Raw genomic sequence first — 13,760 nt, forward strand, 5'->3', positions numbered from 1 at the left:
ATCCATTGAGTTAATTCGCTAAGAACAGTTTTTTCTTTTAGAGTGTAAGACATAATTAACGCGTTCGCTGATATGTTGTAAGCGATAAACAGCGTCGTTTGATATTTCGTGGTTGATGTGTTCGAGGCGAATATATCTGCCTCGTTGCATGACGCACGTGCTATTGTACGCGATACCACGTTCGTGTAATCGATAAAATATAAATACATCACGCGTAGTTCGGTACACGTTGCTGATCTTCGCCGAATCGATGCAAAATCTTGTATATTTCTTTTCCCCTTCTCTCTTGTGGAGACCGCGTCGCGTTTTAAATAATCGATTAAATAATGTCAGATTGTAAGATCGACCTGCAAGTGGTCGACGATGCGGTGACGTTATATCGCGCGTAAATACGTATACGCGATCCTTGGATATCGATTTACGTTGAAGTCGAATCCGCTAAACGCATCTTGAAGCGATTGTTTCAAAGGTTATTGATAATTCGAGGAGATTCGCGAGATTGAAAATAAAATAAAAGCTTATCGGCTATGTTGAACTCCGTTGCACTGTCACCAGTGTGTGCAGTATACCTGCATCTAGGATCCCGCAATCTGCGGACGCTTCCCTGCCATCCCCACCGCTGCTGGTTACGTCACTGACCTCTAGTTAGGCGAGGTCGGGACCAGTGCAGCGGAGTTCAGGTCACGATGAAACGTTACGACTCGCCTCCTGTTTTCGATTCCGATCTCTACGCCTGTAGAATCCTCTTTTCGCGCCAAACATTGCGCTTACCCGGCGAACTTGCCAACAGATCAGCAATTCGATGATAGAAAATCGAACCTGTAGCGGATCTATCGAACGAAAGCATCGATAAGATAAAAAGAATATAAATGTTGAAAAATAAGAGGTACTCTTGATGCTTCTAATTCGACGAATTAAAGAAGGGTGCATGTGCACTCGCATTAAACACGCTGGATACGATAATTTTAAGCGGATCCGCGGTTCGTTAGTGTAATTAATACGATCGTTGGCATTCGTATCTTTCGGTAGACGAGAGGCACACGAGCTCTTGGGAGTTTCGTGTCAGCACGTGCTGGATCTGAAATGTGTTCACTGACCCCGTGTACTTACGACCCGTTTTCTCATATTGTTTCAGCTCGCTCCCTCGGCAAAAAAGCTCTGGGGCGTGGACGAGGGTGGCTCCAAGGACGAAGGGGGTGTAAAAGGTGGTGGGATACTTCACCTGGGCGACCACCAGATGTGGCGAGATTCTACCTGGAGCACCTCAGGTAGGATTCTACCTTTCTAATCTATATGTATCCTGTTCGCGAGACCGAACACCGTTGAAACTTTTACAATTAAGCAGAAATACGATTCTTGAAAGTCTAAATTTTCTAGCAGAGATACCACCGAAGGGGACTTTCGAGAAATGCCTAGTACGCGCAAACTTGTATTCGGTATTGTTACAGTTATCGTTTTGAATGACACGATAGCGAGAACACTTGGCTCATTGATTAACCCGTAGCGAAGTACACAACTGCATCGTGCTATCGAGCGTACTGACACGCATCACGGACAATAGGGCTCGGAATATTTGGAATAGGTCTTCGAGCCAGGGTTTATCCATAAACGGGGTTAATCGGGATCGATAATCCATCGATGCTGAGCGTCAACCCTTTGCAGTACCAATTCCTTTTTTTCAATTGTCTAAGGGAAATTTTACTTTTAACCTTCTGATATCGTTACCGATTGAAAAGTTGATATCTTTTATCGCGTTCATTAATTGTTGCCCATTAAGAAAGAGCTATCCGTGGCTTTTGTTCAGCCAGAGTCTGAATGGTTAGCCTAGCTCGAGCCGAGCGTGCCTTGCATAAAGAACCAGACTAATCCAACGATCCACGTATTCGTCCGAGATACCCCTTCGAGAAAACCCTTGAAACCCCTCGAAATACCTATCGCTCGTACACACCATTTTCTTCTCGAGATACGAATTTAAGGATAGACTGATCGATATGGGTTTTAGTCGACCGGCCACTCGTGGCTGATCGTTATATAATCTGCAGGGTAAGCCAGCTGCATCGAACGGCGTTAATTTCTTCTGGAAAGAAAGCCTGTTCCATGCTGTTGTCAGGGAAAGAAACGTAATCGGGTTTGCGTGAGTTCTCCTGGCATGAATACATTTGATTTCACGATAAACCGGCAGCAGCTACAATTTGTAAGGCGCTTCTTTTTTATACGAAACTTTCAACCATGCATTTCTCGGTTGCACTTTGTTTTCTTCAAGTACATCATGTAGATAACAGTTGGTTACAGTGATAAATTATCCGCTAACCATTAACGCGTCAACTACAGTCAGAATAATTATTTAAGAGATAAGACAAACGTTGAATAACGTTGCTATTACGCTGACAATGTAAAGTAGATAATTACGATAGGTTAAATTTAAGAATCAATGAATTTTATTAATTACGATGCGGCACCGAACGCGTTAACGAGCTGATTTCGATTAGTACCTCGCGTCCTTTTTCTTCCGTTCAAGCGAAATGCGCAGTCGGTGCTTTCGGATCCTTCGGGCTGACGTAGAATTCCTTGAACGCTCGATAACGTGTTTTATCCTGATAAAATTAGAGAGAAAGGTGAATCATATAAAAAGCCGAACTTATAACCGGTGCTCCTTTGTACGTCGTCGGTTCTTGATAGGGGAGGCTACGAAATGCGAGAGCGATACAACGTGTGTTTTACGTCGTGCGCGTTTATTGATTGGGTACAGCGCCGAAAGAACAATATGTATATATACAGGGTGTTCTGCGACAAAACATACAAACTTCGACGAAATCAAAAATAATAGATCACTTAAGCTTCGTTTTTGAAATTTGAATCAAAGTACCGTTCGCCTGATTAATACAGATAATTCATATGTTTTCCTAATATTTTTGTCTGTGGGTTATATGAAATCAGTGTACTTGAATGGAAAGCATTTGAATGCCTAACTCGAGTCAAAACATTCTCGTATACGTTTCATACGTTTGACAGTATCTGGTATAACATTCTCCACTTGGAATAATGTTCTGAATGCGGTGACGAAGTTTGCTGGAACACCCTCTATATACTTAGACAGCAAAGTTAGAGATACTTGTGTCTCTGCAGCTTCGAGCTGAATGTCAATAATCGATACTGTACCAAAACAGATATCCCTTTCTCTCTTTCTCGGTGTTTGCATTTAGGAAAACCGTCAAGTTTCCCCTTTTGCCATACGGATCAATCGACGAAGTGCGTCTTCTAATGTATTTTCAAGCTGAACCGCGAACCTTTGCTGTCGTTTCGTTCGATAGCAATCGTGTTTCTTATCGTGCTGGAAATCTCCAGAATTTCGCTTCTACTAAACGGATTAAGCGTTGTAATCGATGAAAAAGGGGTGGAGGGTTGAAATGTTCGCGCGAGGTACTTTCTCATTAACCCTGGAAAGGTTATTCGGAAGGTAGCGTCGGATCTATTCGGAGTTTTAGTCTGAAAAATTTTGCTATTTGCTCGTAATAAATCTTCCATTTTATTATGATTTTTTTTTTTTTTTTTGAAACACATCTATGGGTTTATCACTGGAAAGGGTTAAGGATTGCGGTAAGGGGTTGTAGCGCGAGGGCGATGCTACTTAACCGTAGCTCGGCAGTGTGTTGTGCAGTTGTATGCACGAAACACCTGATTCTCGCGACGGCGTGTACCGGCTTTTATATATACACGCGGGCAACGTTTCCATGTGTGCGTCACCTCGATGGGTGCAACGCGGCTGTTGCCATGGCGACAGACGCCCGGCATCAGGCGGCGGTGGGGGCAACGTCCCAATGCCCAGGGTCGTACCTACTGATCCACCCTGAACGTCGAAACGCCAACCTCTCTCCCTCTTCTTCCATCCTTCCCTTCACCTTGCTCTCTTGTCCACCTGGACCCGTGGTGAAATTGCATCATATGAAATGGTAAAATTCATACGATTCACTCGAATACTCGAGAAATGTCGTATCGGTCGATAAAAATCCGTTCGTTTGAAATATCAGCGACGAAATGAAAATTCATAGAGAATCGAGTATCGAGGAGACACCAACCCTACCACCCGTTAAGGATTTTTCATGATAGAATTTGCATTTGCACCTTTGCGGGTTTCTCAGCCTGTGTCTTTTATCGATTTATGCGACACGAACGCGATACGGTTTCGAGATATATCAGTTACGTTTTCTATGACTATTGGGCTTTCTTTTAAGCTGGAAAAGATAGTTGAGAATCTAGAATTTTCATTTTATATTGTACCATTAATCGGCAAGGGAAAGATGGGAATAGGAGCGTTTTTTAATTAGAGGTGCAATATGTCTTGCACATGTTTCTCTTCACCGCGGCAGTGAAACTTTAATCATTATCACATGACTGCCACACGTCACATAACTTAATTTGTTTTCTCTTTTATCATTTACTCGTCATGATTAATGAATTTTTTGATTCGTTCCAGATCATGCCGTTTCACAACCAATATCCATGGGCACAGGTAGACGTGTGGGTGTTGGGACTGGTTATCACCATCAAACATCTGAAGTTGGGACAGTCCTCAGCCCTAGAAGCAGGTTAGTGTGTCTTAAGAAAACAATATGGGACACTGGGATACACGATAATCTATATTTATCCGTATCGTTTATTTATTTTGCAGCGAAACTGGCGGTCTGGGGGTTAAAATGGTCGAGTACGTCCTTGGATCAAGTCCTACGACGCCCAAAGATTTGGAACCCAGAATGGTTTCTTTGAGATTGGTAAATATAAACATTGAAACGCTATAATTATAGGGACGAATGATTTTGTTGACCTCTTATGTATTCATAACAGAACACCGATTCAGATAAGAAGGAAAAAGAGAAGGGCTCGGCAAGTCCTTTCGACAGTTCTAAAGACGATACAGGACCACAGAACAACGGATTAGCGTCTCAAAATGGTCTCGACGACGACAAAGGATTCAAGTAAGTATATATAATCGTTAGATTGCGGATTATTTTTTCAAAGATTCGCAAATCTTATGCGAAAGTATTGTCATTCGTGTTACAATAATACAAACAAAATAAGATTATTATTTTAATTGAACCTTGCACCATTAATGGACGTGGAAGGGATGAGTCTGTTGTTTTTGCGTAACTATGTATAATTGCTTTCGATTGAATGACACTATGTTGTTCTCGAACAATTGTCATTGCTGTAAAGCAAGGCGATCGAGAAACGCAATAATGCTAACTGTCAAGGGCGTACATGTTCTACCCGCGGACGATGACATCATAAGCCTTACCTATTCGGATGCTTGTTGTACCGTACTCGTACGCCATCTGGTGTTTCGTTTACTCCTTTCCTCAAACACTACATTACCGACACTGTACAATACTTTCTCTCCTTTCTAATAACAATAATCATTTCATTCACCCTCCAACAGTAGACATTGAAAAGACTGTAATTAAAATTTATTTTGCAAAAGGAAAATGTTAAACTTTTAAACATTGTAGACATTTTTACAGCAACTTCACTATACATTAAAAAAGAAAATTTCCTTTTGTAATTGAGCCTTTTCCTGCATCCCACAATACAATTGTTAGCGACGTTTAGTTTCTCAGGCTTCTTATGTAAAATAAAACGCGTTAACCACGCTTGGGTTAACAAACTTGAGTAAATAAAGCGAAATAAGACGTTCAAAGTCGTATAGCCTGTTGTTTCTGCTTAAGAATTCCGTTATGGTAACGATGTTTGCTCATCAGTATTGATCTTCATGGTTTTAGACATCACTTCCTTTTTTATTTTTTGCAAAATCAGAGGTATACGTCTATTAACCCGAACATTGCATTATATTACACTGTAGTTATGTAAAATATACCGTTATACAAGGTTTTTTAATCACGTACTTGAGGAATCTTGCACGACAGGTTTTAGATGCTTATTAAATAAAATTATTCAAGCCATCGGTTGCTAGATTATTATTCTAAGTAATAGATAACCATACAAAGTATTTCATTGTGATAAAGATAAGCAGCTAATCGTGTAACCCTGTTCTTAATATAACAATGTAGAATGAAATATTCAGAAGGTGGAATAAAATAATATTTCTCAACACAGCCTTAAAGCTGAACATGCGTTTACTAGATATATAAATAATAACTGTATCAACTAATTAGGATCAGCGAGTTAATTATCACGCTTTATGAGACAATGTTGATTCTATTACCAACTCGTTGAAACGATGCTACCTCGGTAGCTTTATCGTATCATAAATATCAGGTCAGAAGGAATTTCTTTTTAATGCTCGTAACATCATCGTTAAGTCATGAATGATTTATGTACCTTCTGTTTTGAAAAGTGCAGCTGTTGAAGCAATTTATACTTTCTCGTAAGCTGCTTTCGATTGAAACGAATCGGCGAAATTCATGAAAGTGAAGTATGAGAAGCGTTTACGAGATGGTCGCATCATTTTTATTGAATCGGTAATAATTTTTTTATTTATTTCATTGTTGCAGTCGTACGCCAGGTAGTCGTCAACCCTCGCCAGGCGAAGAAGAGTTCCAAAAGAATGCAGCAGCGACCCTGGCTGTGAGCGCTGGGGGTGGCGGGGTCGTGCTGCTGAAACCCGGGGTCGACGTGGTCGGAAGCGAGGAACATTTCATGGCTGCTTTCGCCCCGGCGCCGCCTCATCATTTGCAACATCATCAGGCACCACCAACGCATCATCTTCAGCATCCGCATTCTCATGCCGCCCAGCTCTTTGGTGCACAGGCACCTCCGCCCCCGCAGGGTCCTCCGCCATCGCAGCAACAGCAACAGCAACAGGGACCCCCTCAGCCTCAAGACACAACCACTCACTTTGATGTACAGGTAAGTCACGACTTTATTCTGATTCTTTGATTCGACGAAACGAACACGGACAGAAGATTGCGAATGTTCGTACTGTCTGAGAAATATGGACGAATCTCTCGAGGATTTGCACAGAGCAAGATGAAGTAATACCTGTCTGTAGAATTGTGAAGCTATAGGAAGGTTCAGTAGAGTCGAAGTTGTTTGAAGTAAGAAAGGGTGAAGGAGATTAGAAAACTCGCACGCTATCTCTATTTAGAGAAGATTTATGTTTTATGTGAATTAGTGATTTATACTGCTGATGGGGGACAACTGTAGATATGAGATTAGTTAAAGGCTTAACTGAAAAAGATAACAGAGCACTTGTGCGATATCTATAGCCAGTGTTAATTGATTTCTTATATCAATTAGTAAATTAGATAATTTCCAAGTGTGCGCGATAAAGCGCATTATCAGCGGATTCTCAGAAGTAATATAGAAAATCTTGAGCAATTTTATTGTATCTCGATCGAAGGATTATTTCGTGAAGCGGGAAATTATTAGAGCGTAATAGAACTTCGGTGTTGTTGTTCTTGGACCAGACTTGGGATGATTTTAATGGATTATCGAAAGAATGTCTTAGCTGTTGGCTCACCTTCGAGTATATTTCGGCACAACGACAAATAAATCACGCACTCGTAAATTGTGAAAGTAATTGAGGCCAGTTTACGCGTTCTAATCTTGCGTTGCAAGTTTAGTCCGGATTCAAATTAAGCCTGAACAGATGACGATTCTTTTAAATCGATTAAATCATAAACCACGAGTTGTCTTAGACGAATGGAAATTTACATAAATATTTTCTTCTTATGGCTGTCGTAATACATCTTTCGGGTTACACGCGTAAACACGAGCCTCAAGGTTGTAAGACCGGTGTAACAGTTTCGCAAACGGTTGTATCCTTCTCTTTGGCAGTGTCGAGAACGCGGTACACTTTCGTGACGTGTCGCCTACCGGAACTCGAGGTATCCATAATGGTTCTAGATAGAGATGGTTGGGTATTTAAAGTTCCCCGTGGAAGATGATTTTCCACGTGAAGGGCGTAGCTGGCAGCGTTAATTTAGCGATTGTACCAGCGACTAGGAAGAGGTTTATTTTTAAGCAGCCACAGAGCAGCTGATGCTAACGAGCGGGTCCAACCACCGACAGTACAGAGAGCAACCCCTCTTGTACGGCTTCTCGGACAGACTTCCTTCCTTTCCTTCGCTTTTGAAGTCGCGTTTCACTCGAGCGAAGCCTGATTTCTGTATCGAGGGGCGGAGTAGTTAAAGGAGTGACAATACCATGGACGGAATAGTTTCTTGTGCGATTTTGTTGGGTATATTCATGAGATTACCGGTATATTGTTCATTCGTTCGTTGCAGGTCGTTGGGAAAAGTTTATTTGTCGAAACGAGTAAAAAGGTCTTTAGTTAAATGACCGATTTTGAAAGGTTAAAGGTCTGATAAGAATTGATGACACAAAAGTGTCGAAAAATAACACTTAGGTCGTATCAATTTAAAGAGCTTCGAGTTAGTATTGGAAAAAAGATTTAGTTTTCGAAGCTTCAGCTCGAGAGCAATTTGCAAATCGATCGAAAAGATAAAAAACGCTTTAACGAGTATAGCTTGCCACTCGACTGAAAAGGATCAATAAAGGGTTAAGGGTTAACACGTTGAACGTCGCGGTAAAAAGATGTCTCTCCTTTGTTTAGTGATTTTTTAATTAAAATTATTTTTCGTTATGTTCATTGATTTTTAATCGTTCTATTTGTTACTTCGTCTCATTAAGTAAAATATTCATTGTATTTAGAATCCTCTTTCCTGCGATGCTGTTAAACGCGTTAACGTGTTAATTATAGCAAAAGCTAATCGTAAATTATCACGAGAACGTGTTGCAATATAAAATATTTACAATGCGACGTTTATTTCCTTTTCGACCACGGCACTTGGCAAACCGTGGACGTTTACGATTTTCAATCTCGTTAATGCGTTCGCTTCCAGTGGCAATCAAAGTGTCGTTTCTCAAAGTGTTATTCTTCTTTTCTTTCATTCTTTTTATTTAGAGCATGCCCGGAGGAAAAAAATAGACGTGTCACTTTTCGTGCTTGCGTCATTGTCAAGAGCTCATTTGCGAACACACCCGTTCGTATTTTTAACGTGTCCCATCTATCCTTCGTTATCTTTTCCTTATAGAAACTTGAAGTTTGTAATTATCTTCCTTATAGCTTCGTAAATCAAAAGGATCGGTATCCTGTTGCAAAATTAGCTCTAAAAGCGATCGAACGTTTGGTGGTAACCTTGGCTCTAGGCTTTTATCCTCGAGTATCTAGTTTCTGTAGGACATACAAATTTTTTTTTTTTTAGTCATATTCTTCTCTGTATTTTGCTGGTTGAAAAAGGCCCCCCTTTTCATATTGGAATGGCTCGGTACGAACTGACAGGCTTAAGAGAGGAGGAAGCAGTAGGGGAATGGAGAACGACCTAGTCCTCCGGCACGGACAAACGTATAAATCACCCAGTGACAAGTTCTCGACATCTACTTGGAATCCTATTCAGAAAATAGAACGGACGATATACAGGCATCTCGGCACATATTCATATTTATGCAGGTTACAGAGGCTACCTGTCCGAACGTTCTATCGGCAAATGCATCAGAACGGCTTTCGTTACGAAACCGTTATTTCCCCGACATTCAGCAATTTTCTGTTACGTCAATGACACGCCGCCGCCTTGAATGTTTCCTGACAATTTCCTACTCGAGATTCGGACGATTCCACGCCGCGTTAATGCAACTAATCCTTTCGTTTCGCGAAAGAATCATCCGTACCTGAAAGGGTTGAACAATTTCAATAAATTGCGAACGTTTTGCCTTGTACCTCGAAACGTTTATTTCCAAGTGGAAGATCTTTTTCTCCCCAAGGGAATCGACATCACGATTCTAGATTCGTTCGAGGAATCGAAGCGCAACGTTCTCTCGCCGGAAGGCCGGCGTAAACTACCGCTTAACGAAACATTCGCGTTTTCGCACGTTTCGCGGTGATTTTTCGCGTAAGGAAAGTCTAGGAACGGGTCGTTTAAGTCGTACACTCGTGCGTACAAGATTCCGTTGGTGGAAAAAAAAGGGGGAAATGGGAAATGAAAGGGGAGAAAATGCGGTGTACAAGTTGCTCTCGGGTCGTCCAACTCGTTTTTCACCTTCTTCTTCTTCTCTCTACGTCCCTGTACGCGGTGTTCTCCTCTCTTACGGGAAATGGTAGCCATCGTAGGCAAGCATTGTTCCCAAGCTATATGGCGGAGAGGGTAGAGGGATCGGTGGCTGCATTTTCCACGCGACGAACGAACCGGCGTGTGCACAGGTGCAGCTTGAACTCTCTGCCGTTGGCTCCTGTAATAATCTCTTTCTTCGTTCCACGTTCATTCTACCTTTTCGTTTCCGCACGCCTCGATGAAAACGCAAAATGTGTCGCCACAAAGCATGCATCGAGCGTGCGCTCGCGCGGCATCACGAAGAAACGAGAGGATAAGGGAGGAGAGAGAGAAGGAAGGAAAAAAAATTGCAAACGCGACGACGGGGGTTGCGTTTCGCCAACGAATTCGTTATATTTTTTTCCCCCCTTTTATTTATTTTTTTTTTATTTCTCGTGGTGCGTTTTCCCTTCCGCAATTAGTGCCGCATTATGCGTCAAACTGGATTCCAAGCTTCTCGTATTAATTAACACGCGGTGGCTTTCGTCTGCTGCGGTTTGTGTACCACCGACGTTTTTCCATCGAGGACGTCGCCCGTTCAGACACGCGACGTATCCAACCCCCGCTTGAATGACGGCTGTCGCATGTTTCAGTCGATCTCGCGAATCTTACACTGACTTTATCGTCCGTTTTCTTAAAACTTTCAGCGCGATCAAAAGTAGACTCTCCTCTTTGAGGCGATGCGAAATATTTTCGTTATAGCCGTTCCGCTTCGAAACGTAACACACATAAAAATAGAACGCTCTGTGCGCTTGCTTACCGGCGTTTATGCACGCGTGCATGCCTCGGAACACGGGCATATGTGACGGTACGACCAAGTGCGTGCACTGTGCACGCATGAGACATGGCTGCCCTCTGATCGCGTTATTACGCGAACACTCGTGCTCGTCGGTGCATGAAGCGATTCCCAGACCTCCTCGTCTCTCTTCCCTTTTTTTCTTTCTCCCCTTCTTCTCTTCGTCTACTACTTTGACCCTTCCTCCTCCACTTGCACCACCTCCTCCTTATTCTGCCTCTTCTTCTTCTTCTTCTTCTTCTTCTTCTTCTTCTTCATCATCGTCTATGTTCCTCCCGTCTTTCCCCTCGTTTTTCAACTGTTCTTGCGAACACGCGAAAAAGCAGGAAGAGGAGAGAGGAACGTTTAAAAGTGTGTACATACACGTAGACGGGCATCGGGTTGTTGACTCGGTGCCCATTCAGCATAAAGTGCAATGACTTCCTCCGATGAAAATCTGTATCATCGCCTGAAGGCAGCTAGTCTTCAGGGTAGCTCGTTCTCGCTTGCTGCAGTTCCGGTCAGACGAATTCTTTCAAGGAGATCCCCCGTACCGTTCGCGTTCGACTTCTTTGTTGAAATATCGAGTTCCCTTCGTCGCTTCCCCGCGCGTTTTTCGGCCTTTGATCCACCCACGCTTCCGTTAAACGCTTTACGGTTCCCTTTTCTGACGAGCTGACAAATGTGCTGCGCGTCCAGTCGTCCTCGTCCCCGATCGGCTATTGTTGCTAGGAAAATTTTCTCCAACGATAGCTGCTCCAGACGATGTAAGGAGAGAGGACCCATTCCTGGCTTTTAAACCCATCGAGAAACGGTTAAATGCAAAGTTGAGATTGTTCTCGGATGCGTTTTTGGCCGACGAATCGATTCCGTTGCTTTCCCGAGCCACAGCTTTACAAATAATCCACTACCATCGCGTCTCGGATTGCCTGACGATACGGTCGAACAAGCCAAGTGCTTGTCACTCATTCGACGATATTTTTGGTACGCTTACATAATCGGCCATATTTACGCGGTAAACCTTCCTCTAAGTCTTCTCTTCTCTTCCATGATTTTTCACGGTAGATGATTCACTTTGGCATTGGCTGCCACGAAAAATCTTGGAGCATACTTAGATCTTTCTACCAGAATTGAAATAGATCATGTTTTTAACCGAAACCTCGTGTGTCGCGTGGTTTTGACAAATTACGATTGCTAGTATTGTTATACGACAAAATTTTCAATTTCCTATCATTTTTTTCTTTCTTTTTTTTTCTTTTAACTATCGATTGAATTAATGCAAGGACTTAGTTGACGTTAGCGATAGCAGGTGGCAGGATACACCGATCCTGTCCAGTTTCTGCCAGTAAATTAGAACCGGCATGGTTAGCTAATCAGAAACAACGGGGATTAGCAGATCCATGGTAAAGTAAGCGTGATAGAAGCGGAGGCAATTAGGGACGGCAAGAATGCTCGCGCCATTTCCTTACCTCGACCAATTACACCGTGCTTTCATCGGAAGGCTACACTCCAATTAGACGGCATAATCTAGTTTCCAAGCTATATACCTTCTGTAAAGCTAGCGTGTGCACGACGGATTTATTAACCGGCGATTAATTCGCCGGGTTTGTATCCTTCGTTTCACGACATGACCGTGATAATGACCGATTCATTTAGTTGAGTAATTAAATGGGCGCGGTATATTTCGCTTATTCCATATCGGTAGAGCCAGTGCCCTTGGACGATATCGATGGAACACGCGAGGAGAAGAATATCTGCCAAGTTTTTCCTCATCGATTTCTGATTGTCTAAAAAAGACTCCTCTGCTCATTTACTTAATTACATTTCGTTCTGGAAGAACGAGCAGGTAGATTAAGCTGAAAGTTTTGAGAATTTGCCAGCCGAGTGAATTATGTAGCGCCATCTGTTGAAAGCTTTGGACGCAACTAAAGGGAACCAATAAATTCTGATTCAACTGATTGATCATTTGGCTATGATTCTCGAAACTTTCAGACTACCCTACGTATATCATTTGGTCCTCATTTTCGCTACGAAATCATTCTCTCTTCGGATATATATATATTTTTTTTTTTAAATTCAAAGACGTACATCCCCCTTCTATTTTTCTGGCACCTGTACGTCGAGCGAACGCGTTTCATCCTCCTGTAAGTTTATGTAAGTGTCTCGCACGTCGCGTTCGTCGACGCGGAAACGAAGCGAAGAGAGGAAGGGTCAAAGGACCTTACCACCTCCGGGACCAGTCTCTTGGAAGAGACTACGTCTCAGCAATTAAGTGGAAAGATCCGATCCTTCTAGCGTACCCGTTTCGCTGCCATGAATTTTCCTCGCTGCCTACTAACTGCTACATCGAATTTCGAAGACAAGAGGGCTCGTTTATTCGAGACACTCCCTCTTCGTCGCGACAAATCTATTAATTACTCGTTTCACTTTTTCCCCTCTACTAAACTTGGCAGCGCTAAATATTTTTAATTAATAAGAAAATGTATACGCAGGGTTAATTTCTTTTGAAATTAGAATGAAATGCCAAACGGTAGAGGGTGAGGCACTCGGCAGCTATTAACCCTCTCGTGTTTTTTTTTTTTTTTTTCAGCTTTCACAACATCAATCCTTTGTGTTTCACGGTATATGCCGGTGTCAGGCCGATTATTTCCCTAGAGGCCGAAATTACCGCGTAATTCCTCGCTTCGCCTTCGTAAGCCCGTTAATAGGTCGTAGGTAAAGGTCAGGGTTGATGTTCGTTGAAATTCGACGGGTTGTCGTGATTTCTCTCTGGTGAAAAAACATTTCTACCGTTTAATGACTCGTCGGGAATATTGGTAAAAAATCTGCCGAAGAACGTCTGGCAACTGTTTCCATTGTAAACCAAAGCAGGGTGAAAGCTG

General features: G+C 42.4%; 1 protein-coding gene across 3 annotated transcripts in view; it reads left to right on the plus strand.

The window, feature by feature from the left end:
- LOC114877308 (pumilio homolog 2) overlaps nt 1–13,760 on the plus strand; it is a 62,334-nt gene that overhangs the window by 11,206 nt on the left and 37,368 nt on the right. For all 3 annotated transcript variants that reach the window (XM_029189706.2, XM_029189708.2, XM_029189710.2), the window contains 5 exons: nt 1,136–1,268; nt 4,475–4,586; nt 4,670–4,769; nt 4,843–4,973; nt 6,507–6,861. In XM_029189706.2, coding sequence (XP_029045539.1) covers nt 1,136–1,268; nt 4,475–4,586; nt 4,670–4,769; nt 4,843–4,973; nt 6,507–6,861 — 831 coding nt within the window. The remainder of the gene's footprint in view (nt 1–1,135; nt 1,269–4,474; nt 4,587–4,669; nt 4,770–4,842; nt 4,974–6,506; nt 6,862–13,760) is intronic.

Source organism: Osmia bicornis, chromosome 6 (genome assembly GCF_907164935.1).
Source record: "Osmia bicornis bicornis chromosome 6, iOsmBic2.1, whole genome shotgun sequence".
NCBI lineage: Eukaryota > Metazoa > Arthropoda > Insecta > Hymenoptera > Megachilidae > Osmia > Osmia bicornis.